At 42.3% G+C, this 21,168-nt stretch overlaps 2 protein-coding genes across 2 annotated transcripts; both read right to left on the reverse strand.

Moving 5' to 3' along the window:
• Window positions 1-544: 544 nt before the first annotated feature.
• Window positions 545-17,465, reverse strand: LOC126399795 (choline O-acetyltransferase-like). Its single transcript, XM_050060059.1, has 15 exons — window positions 17,325-17,465; window positions 16,689-16,804; window positions 15,856-16,047; window positions 14,157-14,275; window positions 10,134-10,187; window positions 9,816-9,996; window positions 7,250-7,427; window positions 6,986-7,155; window positions 6,809-6,909; window positions 6,582-6,710; window positions 6,375-6,497; window positions 5,798-5,939; window positions 5,477-5,539; window positions 4,265-4,402; window positions 545-2,453 (listed from the first exon to the last, which is right to left on the reverse strand). The coding sequence occupies exons 2-15, from the start codon at window positions 16,731-16,733 to the stop codon at window positions 2,187-2,189; spliced, it is 1,902 nt and encodes a 633-aa protein (XP_049916016.1). The 5' UTR covers window positions 16,734-16,804; window positions 17,325-17,465; the 3' UTR covers window positions 545-2,186.
• A 690-nt stretch (window positions 17,466-18,155) lies between these two features.
• Window positions 18,156-21,138, reverse strand: slc18a3b (solute carrier family 18 member 3b). Its single transcript, XM_050060200.1, has one exon. The coding sequence runs from the start codon at window positions 20,477-20,479 to the stop codon at window positions 18,911-18,913; it is 1,569 nt and encodes a 522-aa protein (XP_049916157.1). The 5' UTR covers window positions 20,480-21,138; the 3' UTR covers window positions 18,156-18,910.
• Window positions 21,139-21,168: the final 30 nt, after the last annotated feature.

The raw sequence follows: 21,168 nt of genomic DNA on the forward strand, positions 1-21,168 counted from the left end.
TGGGCACATAGGCGCATAAAGGACTTTTGGGAAGTAGTTGTCCAGCAGCACTTCACTCCCAAACTCTGGCTGAAACACTTCCGGATGTCAGGTGAAGTAGAAGTAGGATCTGTTAGCCTACGTCATCGTTTATTCCCTAAATCTGTTTCCATTGTCAAAAGTCACATTTTCCTAATATCGATACGCTGACTTTCCTACCCCCTCCATGCGTAAAAACTTTTTTGTGATATTTCGGCCTTTTTTTGAATTTCTGGCGTTTCCATTCAAGTATTTTTCCGCAGTTGTTGAAAATGCAAATAAAAATAGGTGGATGGAAACCCAGATAATGACAGCAATATAGTCCACGATGAGCAGCACTAAAATCAACCTGCGTAGTTGTCCCTCCATTGTGACATTAAAAAGTGTCACATTTATCTTGCAAGTGTACTCTTCTTTAATGTTTTGTTTACTTCCCGGATTTTTCCTGCATGGAAATTCTGACCAATCAAGAGCAGCTTTCACGCGCATGGTATTTTATCTGGTCCGCTTGTAAATGCTGCGCGCATGGTATTTTATCTGGTCCGCTTGTAAATGCTGCCGTGAGGACACAAACCAACTCCAGGCAATTACTTGTAACAAAATTTTTCCCTGATTCGGATCAAAGCAAGCAAGCTCCTTGAGAGTCGGACAGGATAGGCATACCAAATTTTACCACTAGGTGTCGCACTGACTTAGCAGCAGCTACCAAATTGAACCCATTATATATGCACTTTTGTTATGGCATTTAAACAAACCTGGTACCTATCAGATGTTCACTTCAGATCAGTCTGGAGATGTATTCACCTAAAAGATGCATGAGTACTTGCTAGCTTCCTTTGTTTTTATTTATTAAACAGAAAACACGTTTGTTACTTATGTACTGGAACTGACCAACAATATAACCAACAGCGAGTAGGCTGTTGTTAGTTACCACAAACTTTCAGCTCCCTTGTGATCTCCCTTCAACTAGCTACCATCTTATTTCGTGTTTTGTGGTGAAATAAATAGATATCCCTATTTCAGCTTCAATGTCTTAGCCATTCTTCGTCCATTACAGCACTTTCAAAGCGAGCAATACGAATATATTGAGACAGGACGTCTGACAAAAGTTAGGACATGTTAGGCTAGTTAGGACACTGCTTTTGTTGGCTTCAGAACCAAAATGTTGCCATATTGGCTCAGTTTTAGTTTCCTCGTCAGCCTAATTCTGCCATTTCTTGTCTGGTCACCCCAAAAAACACATGAACTTTCTTGTAAACAAAATGTGCACCTCTGGCCCCTCCCACCTTTACTGAAATTTGATCTCCTTCACATTGCAGGCCTCGACTTATGGCCTTTCAGACACTAGTAGCTCTGTTAGTCCATTTGTAAAAGAAATAATATAATTTTAATCACGTTGTCATATTGCTTATTACTAATGCAATAGTTGTGTTTAGCACCGGGATGCCGTCAGCACACGCTGCTGTGGAGTCTACTTAATAACTTGCCAGAAAATGTCATAATGACAAATGCCGATTCAGCTAGTTTGCTTTAAATCAAACTGGTTTAAGCTTTTACACTGAACCAGACTGGCAAAGCTGACCCAACTCCAGTATATACTACAGCTGATCCAGTTAAATTTTAATACAGCAGCACACACAAAGTGAAACAGGATCACATTAACACGATGTCATGATTGTTATAAGTCACTTAAATATACTTTTTTTTTTTTTTTTTTTTTTTACAGAATCCTCTGACATATATTACATTACTACTGTATAAGATAAACATCGGGATCACTCAGTCGATTCGCTCTGAAAGAGGAGTTGCCGCTCTCATCAGTGCTACAAAGTAGGCATGGCTTCAGTTTCCTAAAGGCAGTGGACCAGTTAATCTCAGTCTGCCGAGTCAAGCAGGGTCAGCATTGGACCCCGAAATGATTATGACGTCTACACATCCAAAAATAAATAAATAAATAGATAAAAAATAAAACTTTTCCAGTTTTCATTCACATTTTTTAACATTTACATACTACTGTATATATGAACTTTAAGGCTTTGCATTTCGTTGTTAAAGGAACACTATTGCACAGACAACAAAGACACACAAAGGCATCTAGACTACTGAGTGTAAAGCTAAAATCTAAGTATGAGTGAGGCAGCTTGAGTGGCCCGCTCTCTCAGTATGGCTTACTTCCCTGATTTATGAGGCAGGCTGGCTCCCTGGCTGCTGCCAGCCGGTTTGGTAGCCGCGGCGCTGCTACTATTGCATAGGTCCCTGATTTCCAACAGGCCCTCGTTCAGGGCTTTGACGAAAACGGCCGAGCTCGTCTCTGTGTTCTCCCAGAAACTAGACACGCAGAAGATGATGTGGTCTGACTGCGGGTTGTAACAGGCGCCGTAGCCGTTGGGCACCACCGGGCCGTAGCAGCAGAACATTTCCACTGTGGTGGGGACCTGGATACAAGAGGACACAGTGTGGGTTAAGCAAGATTTATACTTGTGTCAGCTCCATGCAGAGCCTATGCTGTTGTGAGCATTTATACTTGTGCGGTGGTGTGTCTGTGTCACTCTGCAGTTACACCTGTGTGTCTGTGTCACTCTGCAGTTACACCTCCAAAACACTAGTTGGCGGTGGGGTTTCTGTGAAGGGCTGTAAAGTTTAGTTGATTCAAAACACACATTAAACACACATTAAACATGGCTTAATAGAGACAATTTCAAACACAAGTACACAAATCAGCTTCACTATAACTCGCAGCATTCACAGACAAACACTTGTCTTTATCTGGACACATTTTCCCCACAAATACAACATGCTAACGTTATTAGCACAAGCCTATGACATTTTATATTGTATAAATTAGCCTAGCAGCTAGCTGTCTTTTCCTATAATCCTATGACGCCAGGGACAACAGCAACATTTAACAAAGGTAACGTTACAAAATTTGTCTCCATTACAACTCACAAGGTTCATTGACAAAACAACTGTCTTACACTAAACACATTTTCCAAACAAATACAACATGCTAACGTTATTAGCACAAGCCTGTGGCATTTTACATATAAATATGTCTAGTGACGAGGGGAGATTTCCTCTGCTCTTCTGAACACACACAAGACCTGTCTTCAGAATTTATTGTTTCTTATCTGTGAAATTAAAGTAAATTAAAGCTTTGTTTCCACTGAGGGAAATGGTTTCAGCTTGCAGAAATAGACAGGAGGTCTAAATCCTGCCTTAGACCCAGTTAACTTGTCAGGAGAGCAAGCTGCTTTGTACTTGAGAATTTAATTATTGTTTAATCTGCTCATTCTTTTTTGGTATTAATGATTTTGTGTATAAACTGCCAAATGGCTGCCATTTTCTTTTTGATAAGTGAAAGTGAAACAGTAGATTAATGACCACCTTAATAAAGATAAATGTGAGTAGCTGTAGTAGCACTGTAAATGTGTGTTGTGTATGTTCTCCATAGTTTGTTTATTTAGGTGTGGGTTTGTAGTGTTGTCAGAAAAGCTAATGCAAATGGTCTAATTAAATAAACTCAGTGCCACAGGCCATAGATGAAGCTGGCAGGTTATCCAATTAAAAAATACTATAACAGCAAACACAGAGCCCTCGGTGAGGATCCCAAACACCTGCAGAAACTAAATATTTTATTTAGTCATGTGCGTTTTGTTGTGTTCTGTTGCATGTGCACTTCTGCGGTTTCATTTCCTGTTTAAATGACGACAGTATGGAGTTCAGTGACTCTTTCTGAGAGGCCTCATCCTCAGCCTTTTGTACTTGGTTCTCTTTAATGACTATACAGCTTAATGCTAAATACAACCATGCCCTCTGAGTTGCTTAGTGGATACTGAACCTGGGCTGTGTTTTCCCATCTTGGATTATATACATTACAGCAAATTTGCGCATGGCAGTCAGGTCATCTTTCTCGACAGGTAGAATTAGAAGAGTTTAAAATCTGGTTGATCTCCACTTTTTTGTAATTCCTGGTCAGCAGAGGAACTTGGAAGTTCCTGGGCTTAGAGAACCATATCTTCTTTCACAGCCTAATTAGGCTCAAAAAGGAATTAGTAAGTATGTGCATCTTTTTCTGTTGCAGCAGCAGGTTTTTTCACACCACTGTACCTCTCTTCAAAAGAGGAGGAAGTCAGGATAGATTTAAACATTATCAGCACTTCCTTGTCTGCATTCTTTATCTTCATTTGGAAGCAATAATTTTAAGTGAAAGCACATCATATGTTAGAATAGAGTGGGATCACGTTACCTGACTGGTGGAGAGGATGAACTGGTTACTGGCCAAATACGTCTCATCGCAGAAGATCTCTGGCTTCTCCATGTTGAGCTCCTTTGAGATCTTCAGAAGCCCGAGGAGGTGATTGTCTATTGCCATTCCTGTAATAGCCTGAAAAATATTTTTTTTGCTCAGTGCGAATGAAGTGTTGTCAATAACGACAACGTTCATGCAACTGTTTTGAAAAATACACCTATTCACTTCCTTGCTGTGACTTAAATGAGATCAACAGGCTACACTATCTATGTGTTAAATATGAAGCTCCAGTTAGGGGATGGTTAGGTAAGCTTATACTTCATTCTACTTAACTCGAACCTGTTGTCCTCGTCCGTGGACACTTTTTTGTGCCATCTAGTGGTAGTAAGAGCACAATACACTAATCCATGTAAAAACAAGAAGGCTGCCATCTCTGCCAAGTCAGTCTGCAGCCAATCCCGACATGAAAGAGAACAAGGTTCAAAACTTGATCACATTTTATGGTAGAAACTTGTTTATTTATGATTAATAATGTTTGTAGTTTGATATGGCAACAAATTTGACCGATATAAGCAAAAATAACAAGCTAAGATGCTGTTAATTAGGAGGTACTTGTTTGAAGACATTAGGACTTAATTGTTATCTCGTTCGAGGGTATTGGGACTTAATTATTGTTGACAATGTTTAGTTTTTTTATACTTATTGGGCCCTACTGGTGCAAAGGTTTGGGTCTCACTCTCAGGAGGCTAGGGCTCAAGTGCAAAAACCACAGGTTGTAGTTTTACGGGGGGGTTATTTGCTGGACTATTTCTTGGCCAGGTGCAGTACTTGGATTCTCCTTCATGGTGAGGTCAAGACTGTTAAGTCATTGTGCCCAACCACCGCTGGTAAGACAATTTTCTTTTTGCCTTTGAAGAGAGCCATGCTAGCTTCTTGCCTCTGCTTGCAGCCTTTATGCTAAGCTAAGCTAACGGTGCCCTGGCTGGAGATTCATATTTGTTGTACAGACATAAGAGTGGTATCAACCTTTCCATCTGACTCTCAGCAATAAAGTGAGGATGTGCACTTCCTGAAATGCCAAACTATTCCTTTAAGTCTCCAGCGAGTTCATGTTTGATACTCAAAAGATATTTTGAGAAGAAGAAGTTAAGTTTACACATTTAAATTCTTGCTGTCACATTAATATATCGACTGGTTCAAAACACTTACTGCAATTGTATAATTCGTCTGGGCGTTAATAGCGTCCCTCAGTCGTCTAATTTTTTCTGAGTCCTGTTGGAGAAGTGAAAAATAATTCAGAGGAAAAAGTAAGCAGGGCATTTTTCACACTGTACAAACAGAGAGCAGTACAGACATTAAATTCATTTGTCATAGACCGGTTAAATCTGCAGGGAGATCATCTGTTTCGATGGGGACACTGGGTTGGCGTGTCGGGGTGGCTGATCGCACCTGTTTCATTTAGGCAGCTGCGCTGAACAGTAATGTGGGAGTTGCTCAGTAATTGGGGTCAAAGTGAGAAAAATGACTCACAGTAAAAGTGGCCCTCTCATCTGTCATGGACACCACAAAAGCCAGGGCCTCAGAGGTGGCAGAACGAATGTTGTCAACCCGACCGTCTTGGAAACGCCGAATGGATGCGCTCTCGTAAGTGGACACCAGCCTTTTGCTGCATCTGAGTACATGACGAGACACAATCATGACGATGTTAGCATATTTGAAGGAGCATATTAAAGGGATAGTTAGGATCTTTTGAACAGTAGTTGCAAGAAGTACTTATCCATAGTAAGTGTATTACAGCTGGTTCGCTCCCAGTTTGGAGAAGCAGGCAGAAGTACCGCCATGGAAACTAAGTAATGTACTGCTGTTGATGTGAGCAGCAGTAAAACACATTTTAGCCACCTAAAATTGCAAACAGTACATTGCTTAGCTTCCTTGGCAGTACTCCTGCCTGCTTCTCCAGACTGTACCATCTGCCATCCACTGTAGGCAATACACTGACTCTTGATAGGTACCTCGTAAAACCCCCCTGCAAAAGATCCGAACTATCCCCTTAATAGCTAAGATTTCTATGTAAACTTTCAAGACAGATATCATGAAAGTACATTACTTGAAAAACGCAAGTTGTAAGGCAACTTGTATGAACGCATCTGGACTCATCTTCTGTTTCTTGATGAATTCTTTCCCGTAAGCGCTGAACTTGAAAACATCCATGTCGAGATTATTCACCAGCCTGAGGGAGAAAGCGCAGAAGACATGAGACAAGTCTATGGAAAGATTATTTGTATATATAGTTATGTGTTTGTGTTGGTCTTGCCTCTGGAGTCTGTCTCCAGACGCTGCTAAGAGTCCTTGGATGTGTGGGTTACATTTCCAGAGCAGCCTTCTTGGAGGGGGGAGCTCTCTGATGCTGGACGCCCTCGCCATCTTAGAAGGACTCCCTGTTCTGTTCGGGATAAAAGCATCGCTTATGTCTCCTCTACTGTTTATTGAGGCAACAACATACAGTGTTTGGTTGTATCTTGCTGCGATGGGCTGACTTACATGTATTTCATCAGGTATTCGGAGCACTGCACCATTACTATCCCCTCGAATGGTGAATGCTCGCACACGACTCCGCATGTCCCGTCCATTCCTACAACAAACTGCGAGAAGGCAGATCAGCACACACCCCAAACTCTACACTCACAGAGGATTGAAGTGCCTCGGACATAGCCTTACCTGCATTGACTTGTCATACCAGCGATTTGCCCCGTTCTTCTCACGGCCGCCACCGTGCAGCATCAGCAGGGCCCTGTTGGTGTCTCTGGGCTCGAGGCCACTGGGCTCATCCAGACACACCACACACGCACAGCTCTCGATCAGAGCCAGAGAGTCTCTGTTGGTTTGATCTGTGAGACGAGATACGTCTTGGTTTAGTAGTCTGAAAATCGTTTACAGTCTAAAACTCCTGATAGAAATTAGAGAAACGTTTGCAGCTGAGACCTTTTGTTAGAGCCTCTCTGGCCTGTGCCCACTCGGTTCTCCCGTCAGATGTCAGGATACCAAAAGGAGGGAGTCTCTCTTCTGCGTTTTCTGCCATTTTCTTGATTTTCTCCAGTTGGGAGAAGATCTCCGTCTCGTTGAGCTGCTTGCTGTTTGCGACGACATCCAACACGAAAAACTAGTGAGAAAAATAGATTACAGAAATCATGTGTTTCTTTACTATTCCAATAGGCACTCCGTCACCTGATGCAACTTCAGCGGTGAATACTTGTGTTTAGATGTGTCCTTGCCTGCAAATAGTCTTTAATATCATACAGTATTTGAACAGCTGATATCGACAGGACACTTGTAATTATTGTAAGGACCCAAATAAGCCAATTGCTGCTTAAAATATTGCTCCTCCACTGCAATCAGTTAAACCTGCGACTCAAGGAAGCTCTGGCAGATTCAATCAACAGTAATTTTGTTAACTGCCTGTATCTCCACGGGGACGGGCCCTCATGTGTGACAGATTGATGGTTCCCAGATCCATTTCCAGGTGAGAGCTCCTACTGTGCCCTGCTCCATGAACATTTAAAGGCACAGTCTGTGAGCTACATGTAATCAATTAGCCTCAGACCCAAGACCTCCAGATGTTGGCAGCGGGGGTTTTATGCATTTATGGCAGTTTCTATAGAGGATTACTATTCGGGACTCGAAGACGATTTGTGGGAAACGGTAGAGACTACAGACTATAGGCAAGCTGGCTTGGTACAGGGCATTGTGGGAATGAGCTGGTGTGGTCAAGACCCTCACGTAATTTGTAAATACTGAAGTGAAAACTTGATCGGTTGAGAACGACCCAAAATGCAGATTTTGCATCTGTAACTAGAATCATGCATGTGAATGTACCTTCAAAAATATCTACCTATCTTACCGCCTTGTTTTGCAAAATTAATGAAACAGTATATAGTTGGATTTTGTCTGATAAGGCCAGTAAGAATAGTTCTACGTTCAGACTGTATAAAAATAATATATATAGTCACTGTATCGTCACTAATTGGTTTGTATACTCCCGTTTTAAAGCCTTGTGTTGGGTTTCTGGAGCCATAAGTGACCCGAGGTTACCATTTTTGGATGAGAGGGTGGATCTGACTTATAGACTCTGGAGACGCCTTGCAGACAGCCTGTCACTCAGAGCGGCCACACCCTTAATTATAAATAATTTTAAGCATTGATAAAATATAAACGAGTGAGTTATATAAAAATTCACCACCTGTACGGTTTCCATGAATGTTTAAATTAGCGATACAAACCAAAACGTTATTTGTACAAGGCTGTAAACATGTTTAGTTATGCTGTAAAGCTGGGCATTTTAACATGAGGGTCGGTGATGATTGACTCACTTCTGGAGCCAGCCTCAAGTGGCCATTAGAGGAACTGCAGGTTTTGACATTTTCACAATGGCTCCTTTTTTCAGCCCAAGAGGTTGCTACTTGGTTCAGACCAGAGCTACACTTTGAAATCAAAGCACTTCATCTGTCCTCCTGTTTAAGTTTTGAACTAATACCTGAAAGAACAACCTTGTTGAGACGAGTCTTCCTTCATCTTCCACCATGCTGTAAATTTTGGAAAACATCTCTTCTGATATGAACAGAAAATCGTCCAGTCTGGCTGGGAATTGTGCTTAAGAAGACTATCTGTTATAACATTTTCTGTGTGCTGCTTCCTGTTCAGTCAGTGTTTATCAATGGCTGCATCCTTTAGATATCCATACAGCATAATATGTGAATTATTTCATATTTTGACCAGTTTAAATATTCAAAAAGACATATGAACATCCCTAGATAGCGTCATGCTCAGAAATTTTATAAAGACAGTGTTTTAAAACTGAAAATATAGAGCGCAGCCATGCCTACTCTCCTGTCCCTTTAGAAATGTAAATGTATAGATAAAATCTGCCAATAATTACCTACCTCATAGTAACAGTTGGTAGTTTAGGTAGGCCTGTTGTACTTTGTCAGTTTTTTGTATCTTGCACACTGCTTTGCTCCCCCTTTTTTGGAAACTGTATACAACAGTTTGTTTTGCAAGCTATTTAAATACCTTTGAGGCATGTTTGTAATTTAGCATTTAATTAATTTAATGTCTTTAAATATTCCCAGACTAACTGATACTGGAAAACAAACACTGTATTCAGGACTGACATGATTCAGTAGGGTGGAAAATTTTGACTTTTGCAAATGGTCATGCCACTAAATTTGTAACACTACACTATAGAATATAGCAGCCAGTGTAGATGCACAGAATAGTCCTACTTGAAATATGATGGAGGAATAGTTTATCTGCACTAGAGGCCAGTATTGCTGCATGTAGCAGTGAATTAACCACACATCTGGTGGTAAGAAAAAGGCTTTTAATCCAAAGAAAGTCTGATGTAACGTCCTGATCTATCTCACCTTTCAGCATCTATCGATAAACTGAGCATTAAACCATCCTTATATTAACTTATATTTTCTCTCAACTGGACATCACACTGTCTGTGTGATGGAGTGTGAAAAGTTTCCTCAGGGGCCGGCGTGCTGACCTGGTTCTTGCACGCCACGATGATGTGCTCTGGCGCTGAGGAGGCTGCATTCATCTGGACCTTCAGCGTGTCTGTCTTTAGTCCCGGGTAGCGGTAGGAGTTGAAGAGGCGGTAGTACTGCTCCATGCACAGAGGGGTCCCAGCTAGCTGGCCTCGAGCATAATCCACTGGCAGCGCCCGCCTGAGAGATGTTATTACACACATCAGATTACCTCCAGACTCTCACTTATTATTATACTTTATTTTATTTGCACTAACTTTGCTCTGTGGAGATAAAACAGATGAGGCGGCAGGTAATCTATTACAGGGTAAACTTACGCATCAATGAGAGCCTTGTAGTCCAACACTCCCCTGATGAGACGAGCAGCAAATCTAAAAAAAAGTGAGAAGTCTGAAATTTAGAAAACACTGAACACACACAACGAACTGGCCGGTGATTATAATTAGATCTACTCTCATCTCTCTGAGGACTCGCAGTAATCACATTATGGTAAATTACTAGGATACAGTGGGCGAGCCGTGTGCGTTTATCTGTGTTTGTGTGAGAGGCACAGAGAGCCTGTCTGTATGTGTAAGTGGGCGGTGTGGGCAAATAGGGAAAACACAGAGCCCTGTCAGCTCTTATGTTGTATGTCATTTGTCTTGGTGTGATTAGGTTCAAAGCCAGATCAATACAAAGGAGGCGGCCGCAGCGCACCACACCCCTAAATGAGGCCTGACTAGCAGTCTCTGCGGAGAGCTTGGCCCTGTCACTCCCAATCTAATAAGTGTCTGTGTCAGTAGATTACCAGCTCGGGGTGCTCTGGAAACATTCAGTTAGTGTGGCACGAGCTGACAAAAGCTAATGTTGAGTTACAGGGCTGGGTGGACTGGTGTAATGTCTGATCATTTAATAATGGGCAGAGATTTGGCCAAGGGATGATGCCAGTGATTTTCTCCATGTCTGTCCTTCAGATCTTAATCTGAGTTCTGCTGAGGAGAACATAAACCCTGTCAGTGGCTGCAGGACTGAGTGATGCTCGGTGTACTTTTGTATTGTAAGTGATGGAATTGTAGTGTGGTTGACTTAAAGGAATACTTCACCCACCAAAAGACCATTGGTATATCAGTTACTCACCCCATGTTATGTTGAATTCTGGAATCAAACTTCTCATACCTCCACAATGAATCCAGAAACGGAGAAGATTCTTGATGAATTGAAGTCATTGGGGTCCGTGTTTAACAACAGCATCCATTTACAAACTCTCACACAACTAAGGTCCTGATCACACAGAAAGTGTTTTAGCAGTTGGAGGCGACTTTTTGTAATTGTTTTTAATGTGAATGAAGCTTTTTGCTCGCTGTTTTTGTGTTGCTATGCGCCTCAACTCAGAGCAGAAACACGCCCCACATCATCTCACCTGTTTTTGTCCCGTTGTCCAATCGGATGATTTTAGAGGCTGTGGTGGTCATGATAACAAGTTTGCAATTATAAACATCGGAAGAAAAACTGGCGGTAGCAGTTGCTGAATACTCAGAGCTATACAACTTCACAAACCACAGTTACAAACTGCCCCCGAGTCATCCTAAAGCAGCAGTTCCCAAGTGGCCCAGCAATGGGGTGCAGAGTTCTCCTTAGTCATTGGTTCAAGGTCCACACAGTTTTAATTTATTCATCATCATACTTGTGTTTGGCCATGTTGTTGAGCTAGTTTGCTGTGTCTGTCTGCAGCCATCCATTAGTCACTCACTCTACAGCAGGAAACAGCACTTCAAAATAAAAGCTCTGTGCTGGAAATTCACTGTACTTCAAAATATTTTTTTTTACAATTTTTTTACAAACTTGACACGTTTGTGAGTCACTTGCGGTCCATTCAGGATGGACCCGCAATCCATCAGTTGGGAACCACTGTCCTAAAATGTGCCTGGAAATGGCCATCATCGAGGCGAAGCTCCTGGACCAACTGGTGGTACTCCCCATGATCCACCCTCTTCTTTTAGGGTCTCATGTACCCACACAGATCTCTGTTTCCCTGTGCCCAACAAGCTATTTACTGACAGCCTCTCACCCTCAACCAGAGCTACAGCAAGTATCCTCTGCCTCAACATTTTAGGAACTAGATACAAATTTAAATGAAATAAATTAATAAAAATCAACAGTAGATAGGCCTAGATAACACGGGAAGGTTAGGGTAAGGAGGTGGAGGGATGGTTGCATGGTAACAATTAAAAGGTGCAGCAACTATTTTTTTTACTAATGACAGCCAATTAAAAAAACACCTGGCGTTTTGTAACCTGCAAAACACTGTCTGTGTGATCGGGGCCTAATGCAATATAAGCCATGTCTCATGTATCCAGTCGTATGCTCAGTTTTTCCCAAACACATGCATTTTGGATAAAACCATACCATTTAAAAAACTTTGCATAAGCAGAGCAGACGCACTACTTACCCGTGCATGAGACTGCAGACGTGATTTAAATATTAAGTTTAAGCAAAAATGCACGTGTTTGAGAAGTACTGAGGATTTGACTGGATAACTGAGACTGGGTTCATACTACATGAGTTGCGTGAGAGTTTGTAAATGGATGTTTTTATATAATTTTGCTGTCTTTAAACGTGGACTATGACTTCAGTTCATCAAAAATTTTCTCAGTTTTTGGATTCTTCGTTCACCATGGAGGCATGTGAGAAAAATCAAGTTTTCTTCCTGAATTCAATGTAACATGGTGTGAGGAATTCATGTACAAACAGTCACTTGGGGGGTGAAGTGTTCCTTTAAATTACCTTTTAGAAATTCACCCTCCAACAATCTGTGATATTCAGTCAGTGTGCAGTCTGGGAGTTACTCTGTGATTGGAAGTATTGTGGTAAGTTTAAGATTTCGTACATTTCCCAGAATTACTGAAAAGTTGCCAGAGAATCTCTTGTTATTTTTATAAATGCAGTTACAATAACATCAGTATGAAGAGAGATGGTTTCCAAAAGAGCTGAAACCATTTATTAACAGAAAATTGATCGGAAACTATTTTCATCACCAGTAAATTATGATGGTTTTTTTTGTCTTTTGTGAAATCGTGAAACGTAATCTCAATATATTTTGATTTTGGACTGTTGGTTAGGCAAAACGGAAAACTTTAAGATGTCACCTTGGACTTGACAAATCAGATATCCAGAAAACAACTGTGAGATGAATCAATAATGAAAATAACCGTTGTATTCATTGTAATCTGTTTGATTGGCTGCTGCCACAAGAGAAATATTTTTCTCGGAAGTTAACATGATTGAAATATTTTATGAAAAATCTAGATGTTCTGTTGCAGATGCAGATTTTTGTTGTACATATTTACACCTTATTTTAAAGTGATTTAGGATCAGGTTTTCTTTTTTAATTGCTCTTCTCATTGACCTACACACTTATAGGCAGTAGTTTCTGACAGACTTCATTAGAGTCTCTGGTGCATCACAGCTATAAGCAGGGTAAATAAAGTTTAAAGGGACAGTTCACCCCAATATCAAAACTACATTTTTGTTAGTCTTACCTGTAGTGCTGTTTACCAGTCTAGACTGTTTTGGTGTAAGTTGCAGAGTGTTGGAGATAGCGGCTGTAGAGATGTCTGCCTTCGATCCAATATAATGGAACTAGATGGCACTCGGCTTGTGGCGCTCAAAGCGCCAAAAAATACACTCTAATAACTCAACATCAAAGTCTCTATCCAGGAATCCTGTACAGGTTACTCAAGATAATCCACAGACTTTGTTGTGAGTAGTTGTATGTAGGAATTATTTTCATTCTACCAAACTACACCCGCCAATCGTATCACTGCGCAGAAGGAAGTGTGCATCTACTCATGGACGAAAGGTTCATAACACCACGAGATGTAAACATTAATGGCATCCTCCTCAGCTGAGTTGTAATGTCAGCTAGCTCAGTGGTGCTAGATGAGCTAGCAGTAGATGCACTCTTCCTTCAGCACGGTGATACAGTTGGCAGGTGTCGTTTAGTAGAACGAGAATAGTTCCTACATGAAACTGCTCACAATAAGGTCTGTGGATTATCTTGAGTAACCAGGTCATGATTTCTGGAAACAGACATTGCTGTTGAGTTTTTGAAATGTATTTTTGGCGCTTTGAGCACCACAAGCTGAGTGCCATCTAGTTTCATTATATTAGAGAGAAGGCAGACATCTCTACAGCTGATATCTCCAACACTCAGCAACTCACACCAAAACAATCTAGACTGATAAATAGCACTACAGGTGAAAGGACAAATATGTATTTTTGATTTGGGAGTGAACTGTCCCTTTAAACACTCAAGACATGCAAACATTTTACTACATCAGAACCAAAAGTCCAGCACCTACCTGAGGGCGTCTTTATGATCTCTGAACGTCTGCTTAGGGAACACCATGACAGGACTGGAGTTGACTGGCAGCGCCAACCTGTTGTTCAGGTACATGTCCTCCAGCCAGTAGTCATAGACCTAAATAAAAACACAGGGACGCTTTCTGAGAAATGTTTTTGACTCAAGTTATTACTTTCAGAGTTGAGAGCTGAGGGCAATGGAGTAAAAAAAAAAAGCATAACAGTGTATCACTGCCAGGTGAAGAAGAGAGTGGGAGAGAGTATGTGTGAGAGTGGGAGCGTGATAGATTTCACTGAGCCAGATGAGTTGTGGAGCTGAGCGATCAGCCAGACGCAACAACAAAGGCACCAATAAATCTTCATGGCCAGGTGTTTTATTTCCTTCAACTCTTTTGTGAATGGGTTATATATTATTTGAGAAAAATCTCATTTTTATTTTAAGACTTAATAGAGCAGATGCAGATTTTTTGTAACTTAATCAAACCTGACGCTGATCACAAATACTCTATTGTAAAAGGTCGCAATAAACTGGATTATAATGAAAATATATGATACAAAAGTATATTGTGGAAATGAATGTTTGATGAGCTAGGATGGAGAAACACATCCAACTACGCCAATGTCGTCTCCACATTGAAGACTAGACTTACAACTTTCCTTTTTGATAAAGCTTATAGTTAGGGCTGGCTCAGGCTCGCTTTGAACCAGCCCCTAGTTAGGCTGACTTAGGCCTAGTCTGCTAGGGGACCTCCTATGATACACTTAGCCCCTTCTTTCCTTGTCTCGCTCTCAGATTCTTGAAAGTTGGTTCTTCTTCATTTGCCAACACTGACGTCCTAGTAATGCATATCAGTAACTCGGCTTCTTCTCCGGAGTATTTTTGCTCCACTGTCTCACAGGTTAACTCGTATCGCAGCTACACCTGGATTGTGTGTCGTGGTTTCGTGCTGCCGTGGTCCTTCCTGATGCCTCCTACTACTGCTGTTATTATTAGTCATACTTCTACTGTACTAGCCCCGGGGTGGGGAGCCCTTCTGTGGGAAGTTTGCATGTTCTCCCCGTGTCAGCGTGGGTTTTCCCCGGGTACTACAGCTTCCTCCCACAGTCCAAAGACATGCAGGTTCATTGGTGACTCTAAAATTAGCCGCAGGAGTGAATGTGAGTGCAAATGGTTGCCGGTCTCTATGTGACAGCTTCTCATCTAGTGTCAGCTGGGATAGGCTCCAGGCCCCCGCAACCCCTAATAAGATAAGTGGTTATGGAAAATGAATAAATGAATGAACATTCATATACTGTGTCGTCTGTCCTGCATCTCCCTCTGTCTCTCTTTATGTCTCATTTGTCACATAGATTACTGCACATTTATTATGTTGATCTGTTCTGTACACTTGATATCTGTTGCACGTCTGTCTGTCCTGGAAGACGGATCGCTCCTTTTTCCTGTGAAAGGTTTTTTTTGGGGGGAGTTTTTCCTTATCCGCTGTGAGGGTCCAAGGACAGAGGGATGTCGTATGTTGTAAAGCCCTGTGAGGCAAATTGTGATTTGTGATATTGGGCTTTATAAATAAAATTGAATTGAATAAAACAAAAACTTTTTATTGATACAGGGGGAAGGCTGCGTTTCCCTGTCTTTTAACAGTCCATGCACCTATAACAAAAAGCAGCTGTGTGTTTTATCTTGCAGATCTGAACGTTTACCCAGTTGGTCGTCTTGTCCCTCCTCTCTAAAAGCTTCTTCTGCAGAACCTCCCCGACCCCTCCAGGAGCCCCGAACTTCTCCACGATGGCCTTTGTTTTCTTGAACTGCCCCTCCGTCACCAGGTGTTGGACACACTTCAAGTAAGTGTCGAGGGTTTGTTTCAGCGGCGGCACGGGGACCTTTGGCAGCACCTGATGTCATAGAAACAACAGATTGCTATAAATACTCACACCGAGTAATGAAGGGACAGCAGCTGCTGAGCATTTTTATGTCTTTCCCCTGATTTACTGAGGGTTCATTAGTTAACGGGGTAATTCCCTCACATCTTTTCTTGATGCTTTTATTATTAGAACCCGAGTTAATAATTCATCTTAAATGCTTCGAGGCCTTTTTGAGATTAAATGCTGCAGCCTTCTGGGACTCTCTTGTTTTTATAAGGATGGAAAATGCTAATTGATTATAGTTCAGTAGTGTTCATTATGTCTTTAGTTTCTGATAATGACTTAATAATTAAGTAAATTAAAATTAAAGTGAACACAATGCAAACTACATTATAACATATTCCACCACTGTCTCAATGTGCTTTAAATTATTGCAGAAAATACTACATGCACTATGTTAATGGAATAAGGTTGTGCATCTCCAAATATAAAAAGGCCTGCTGTGATTTTTGCCCCTAGTGGTCAATTAGCGACGCTGCCGCTGTCCTTGGTGCTGAAATCCAGCACCATTACCTTACCAACTTCAGCACCACAGCGCTCACTCTCTGAACATTTTAAAAAGTAAAAATGAGTGCTGATGGAAAGCAAAAACACTTCACATGTGTTCATACTTGGCTGTCTCGGTCCCTGGCCGTCTCTCTCTCCAAGATTGGCATCTTTGCATTCCAGTCCAGTCAAGGGGAAATAACGTGGAGAGCCTCTAGAGACGGTCTGAGGTCAGTCTTCCCTGCGCGGAGCATGTTAAGACATTTGAGAAAGAGAGCAGAGAAAGTAAATAAAATAAAGGGGCCTACTGAGCACTGGGGCTGCGCAGCGCTGCTGCCTGTCTGATAGTGAAGCAGCAGGCTCCCATTCTTCATCATTTTGCAGCCCTTAATGCAATTTGGTGCATGTCCTTGAATTCCAGCTGCGCCTCATCGCTCACTGCTGCATCTTAAAAACTCATTTCATCTCTATGTCAGTTTCAAAAGCTACATTTTTCTTAAATAAACAGGAAGAAAATGTGCAATATTTCCAGTGCAGTTTACCTTTTTAAATCTTATTTAATAAAATAGTGCCAATGTCTTTCGACAAACTATAAATCTTTACAGTAAATTGAAGTTAAAAACAGATGATTAACGGTTTGAAAACTTTTAAAAATTCGATTTAAGAACAAAGTGGACTTTAAAGTAGACCAAATGAAAAGACGCTCACACAACTTCTTAATACGCGCGTATTATTAAAAAAGACAAGAAAAGTTTCCTTACCTGATCGGTGCGCCGCTCAAGAGGTCAGAGAAGTGTGTGGAAGTTCACCTCGCCCCCCACGTCCACGCTGCGAAATCCCATATTAGTGTAAAGCTCCGCTCAGGCGTCGGACTCGTCCCCCGTCCCCTCGCCGCGCCATACGGCTGTGGCTCCACGTTAAAGCGCGCCTTGGAAAAGATGCTGAAGGTGTTTGCGTCTACCTACCCCCTTGAGGCAAGAAACTCCTCCCATCGAAATCTATTCGCGGAACATATTATCTGACAGCTTGCTCTCCCCCCTCCCTCCCCACATCCGATAATAATTTTAATACAGGAAAAAGAGGAGCCTGTTTTTGGTTTGTCATTCAGAGGTTGTGTGATGGTCATGCGGGTCGACAGATTTAAGTCTGTCTGCAGTTTGTCAGCTTCATTTTAGTCAGAACGGGATGCACTTGTGCGGGAAATAAATGTTTTGCAGCTGTAGACTAATTTTCTAAACCAATGCGCACTTGGATGCATTTAAAAGATTTTATTTTTTTGTTTAATATAATGTGTCTTGTCTATGTGAGCTTGATTGTGCACCGTACTTGAGGTGTAACTTGTGGAAATCAAAAGTTTTGAGTTGTTATTTTTCATCTATCACATGATTTTGTTCTCACCTTTCATGTTCAATAAAACCCTGATGAGATTTCTCTTGTTCAACCATGCTGTTTTAACACTTCCCGAAAAGCAACATAGAGTTTGAACCACTTTTATAATATAAATTCATGATATTTCTAACGAAATAAATCCCACATTTATTCAGTTTTCACCCGTTTGAAGCTTGAAATAAGAATAAAGATCACCAGCGTCACACAGATCCAAACAGAGATTTATTAAAACGACAATTGATAAATGAATACACATTTCTTCATCTGAAGGAGACCGACTTCTTTAGCTACGTCTTGACAAAATGTTTCATACATACACGCGCGCGCACGCACACACGAACACACACACTTCGCAGAAGTCCACGTATGATTTTTTCAACAATTTACATTGTGCATATATCCACATATGTACAAAAATCCATTTATTATGATACATTTAATTCCAAACAACAAAAAACATTGGAAATAAAAATAAATAACAAACAGGCCCACGTGTTACAAAATTAAAATCCACATTTTTTTAAACAACCAAGAAGGAAAATCAGGCCTTTGATGTGCAAGTAAAAAAAGTTTCCTCCGAGACTAAAAATATAGGCTATTTATTTTGTGTAAGGGTGTGGGGGGGGAAATGTGCTGCTTATAGTTGGTCCCATATAATCTTGTACGCACATTTATCTATTTATATCTTTTTACAATACTCAGTGATACACACAAATTCAACGGTAGCTGATAGATCTCTCACAAAACTCCAGTTATACGTCCATGACAAACGCTACAAAGACTTGTTCGACACAATGAAATCACAGTCAAAAATAAAAAAGAAACTCTGGAAAGCGGGTTGTGAATTTGGTGATTTGGGTGTTTATATTGCACATTACATAAAAGTTTACTTGACTATAACCTCCAGATCTCTCCAGTGGGAATGTATAAGGGGGGTGGCGGTGAGAGTGTGGCCGGTTTAAGTGTACTCCTGACCGGACGACTCTTCTGACAAAGACCGCTGTGCTGTGAACGGGTCGAACCCGTTTTCATCTACTGACAAGCAATTGCCTGCCGAGCTGTAGCCCTTCTTTTTAGTTCTCCTCTCCTCCATCTTGATAGTATCGTACAGCCCCTGCGGAGCCTCCTCTAACAGGTTATCTCTCTCTGAGTAGGACGGTTTCATTTGGCACACGTTGCGCAGCAGCAGCAGGGCTGGTGCGTAAAGCACATTGACGAGGCCCATACCCAGATTAAGTTGTACAAACCCGAGGCTGTGCACTATCTGACCGGCGACTATAGGACCCATAGCGTATGCAACAGAATAGGAAATATCTGCTATAGCGTAAACACTACCGTACACTGAAACATGACGCACGTCAACTAAAAACGCGAGTGTGGGCAGCAGGGCAGTGTCGACCAGTGCGATGCCGAAACAAATGCCGCACAACGGGGCGATGAGCTGCGCAAAACTTTTGCATGCAGGGAGTGTGCATGAGCTGGCCCCTATGATTACCATACCTAAAGCTCCGTAGAACCACTGCAAATTTGGATGCTGTGCTGCCAATTTAACCGTTATGTACACACCGAGGACGTGAGGGAAGAAGGCTGGGAGCCAAGTGAGCCCCATTTCCCACTGAGTGGAGTGCATGGTGGTTTCCATCCAGTTGGCGATGGTGGGCTCTAGAAAGGCCAGGGGGATGTTGCACACTGTGAGCGCCCCGGCCACCACAGCTATGTAGGGGTCAATCATGAGTCTGTATATGGGGGTGCCGACCGGCATGTTCTCTCTAGTCCTGTTGGAGAACGGCTTGATCACGGTCAGCAGCATTAAGCCGTCCGCCAGGCAAATGCACGCGAGCACGATGAAGGGCACTTTCTTGCCCGCGAACTCGTACAGGATGCCCCCGAAGGGAGGCGCCACCAGACTCCCGAAAGAGATAAACGCCAGCGCGATGCCCAGCGCCGTGCTCCTCTCCGCCTCCTCCGTGTACTTGTCGGCTATCATCGCGATTCCAGATGTGTCCGCGAAAGCAGAGCCCAGACCCTGCAAACTTCTGGCCACAAAGAGCGTCGCGTAGTTCTCCCCGATTGCAAATATGCATGTGGACACGAACATAACAGTCAGGCCGATTAAAAGTGGAATGTCATATCCAACCCGGTCTATGAAAGTTCCTGACAGCGGGTTAACTAAAAGCTGCAGGATGGCTTTGGATGCAAAAAGTACTCCTATCTGGACATCTAAATTGTCCTTGTTGCTTTTGTCTTGGCTTGTGCTGTTGGCGGAAGAGTTGGGGTGCATCACTACGTGGACGTGCTCTGACTGCTCACTCTCCAGCTCAGCAAGATAGTCTGGAATAATTGGCACGATTACCATGTAGAGCATATTGTCCAGCAGGAGAGCCACGCAAACAATCACTAATATGATCCGTCTTTGCTGGTGAGGATCCCTCATCGCGGTGCCAAACTGCTTGGTTCTTTCGCCCATCTCGGACAGTTTGACGGCGGCTGATTTGACCAGCCCGGATGATCCTCCTTCTCCATCCATGATGTGCTTTTCTCTTTTAAAAAAAATGATTTTCGATTCAAAAAATTGTGGTTGTGCTTCTCCCCCGTCTGCTGCCGATCTTTCAACACCTCGGATGACTCATTGGTGTTTTCTCTACATTGATGTGATGCTCCCCGTCCTCACCTCGCCTGTGCGTAAAGGGAGAGGCGAAGAGGAACTTGGCTGCCTCATCGGTGAAGATGGCTTTCCTCAGCTTCCTCAACGTGTCCTCGCCTCAGCCACATCCGATCTTGTTTCATGATCTCCCGAGAAGTGACGTGTTGAAATCGTAGAATTTCTGCACCGTGCAGAGGTTTCGCTCGCTAATCTTACATGGCAAAGTTTGTTTGGAGCGATTTTTGGTCACTTATTTGCAACACTTCGGACGCTCAAACTCTCTGGTCTCTGTGTCCATACCTCCTATCACCTGTGGCACTTTTGCGCTCAGCTCTGAGACCACGAGTGACTTCGTGGCCATTGGTGCACATTAACCCGCAGGTTGGGCGCTATTTTAGTCCCCTTTTTTGTCTCCTCTTTTCACCAAGAGCTGTGACGCATCACCAGCTTGCCCCCAAGTGGATCCCTTCGCCACTTGCCTCCTTTATGTTAATTTCCAACCATGGCAGCAATCACTTCAACCAATAAGAGCCAGTGAGCACCACATCACGACCCCTCCACAAGAGCCTGGA

Source organism: Epinephelus moara, chromosome 13 (genome assembly GCF_006386435.1).
Source record: "Epinephelus moara isolate mb chromosome 13, YSFRI_EMoa_1.0, whole genome shotgun sequence".
Classification (NCBI taxonomy): domain Eukaryota; kingdom Metazoa; phylum Chordata; class Actinopteri; order Perciformes; family Serranidae; genus Epinephelus; species Epinephelus moara.

Coding starts and splice junctions, on each gene's coding strand:
- LOC126399795 (XM_050060059.1), bottom strand. CDS start 16,733: ATGCCAATCTTGGAGAGAGAGACGGCCAGGGACCGAGACAGCCAA. Junction 14,276..15,855: donor GGGACAAGACGACCAACTGG/GTAAACGTTCAG, acceptor GTTTTTATTTAG/GTCTATGACTACTGGCTGGA. Junction 10,188..14,156: donor GATCATAAAGACGCCCTCAG/GTAGGTGCTGGA, acceptor ACTTTTTTTTAG/ATTTGCTGCTCGTCTCATCA.
- slc18a3b (XM_050060200.1), bottom strand. CDS start 20,479: ATGGATGGAGAAGGAGGATCATCCGGGCTGGTCAAATCAGCCGCCGTC.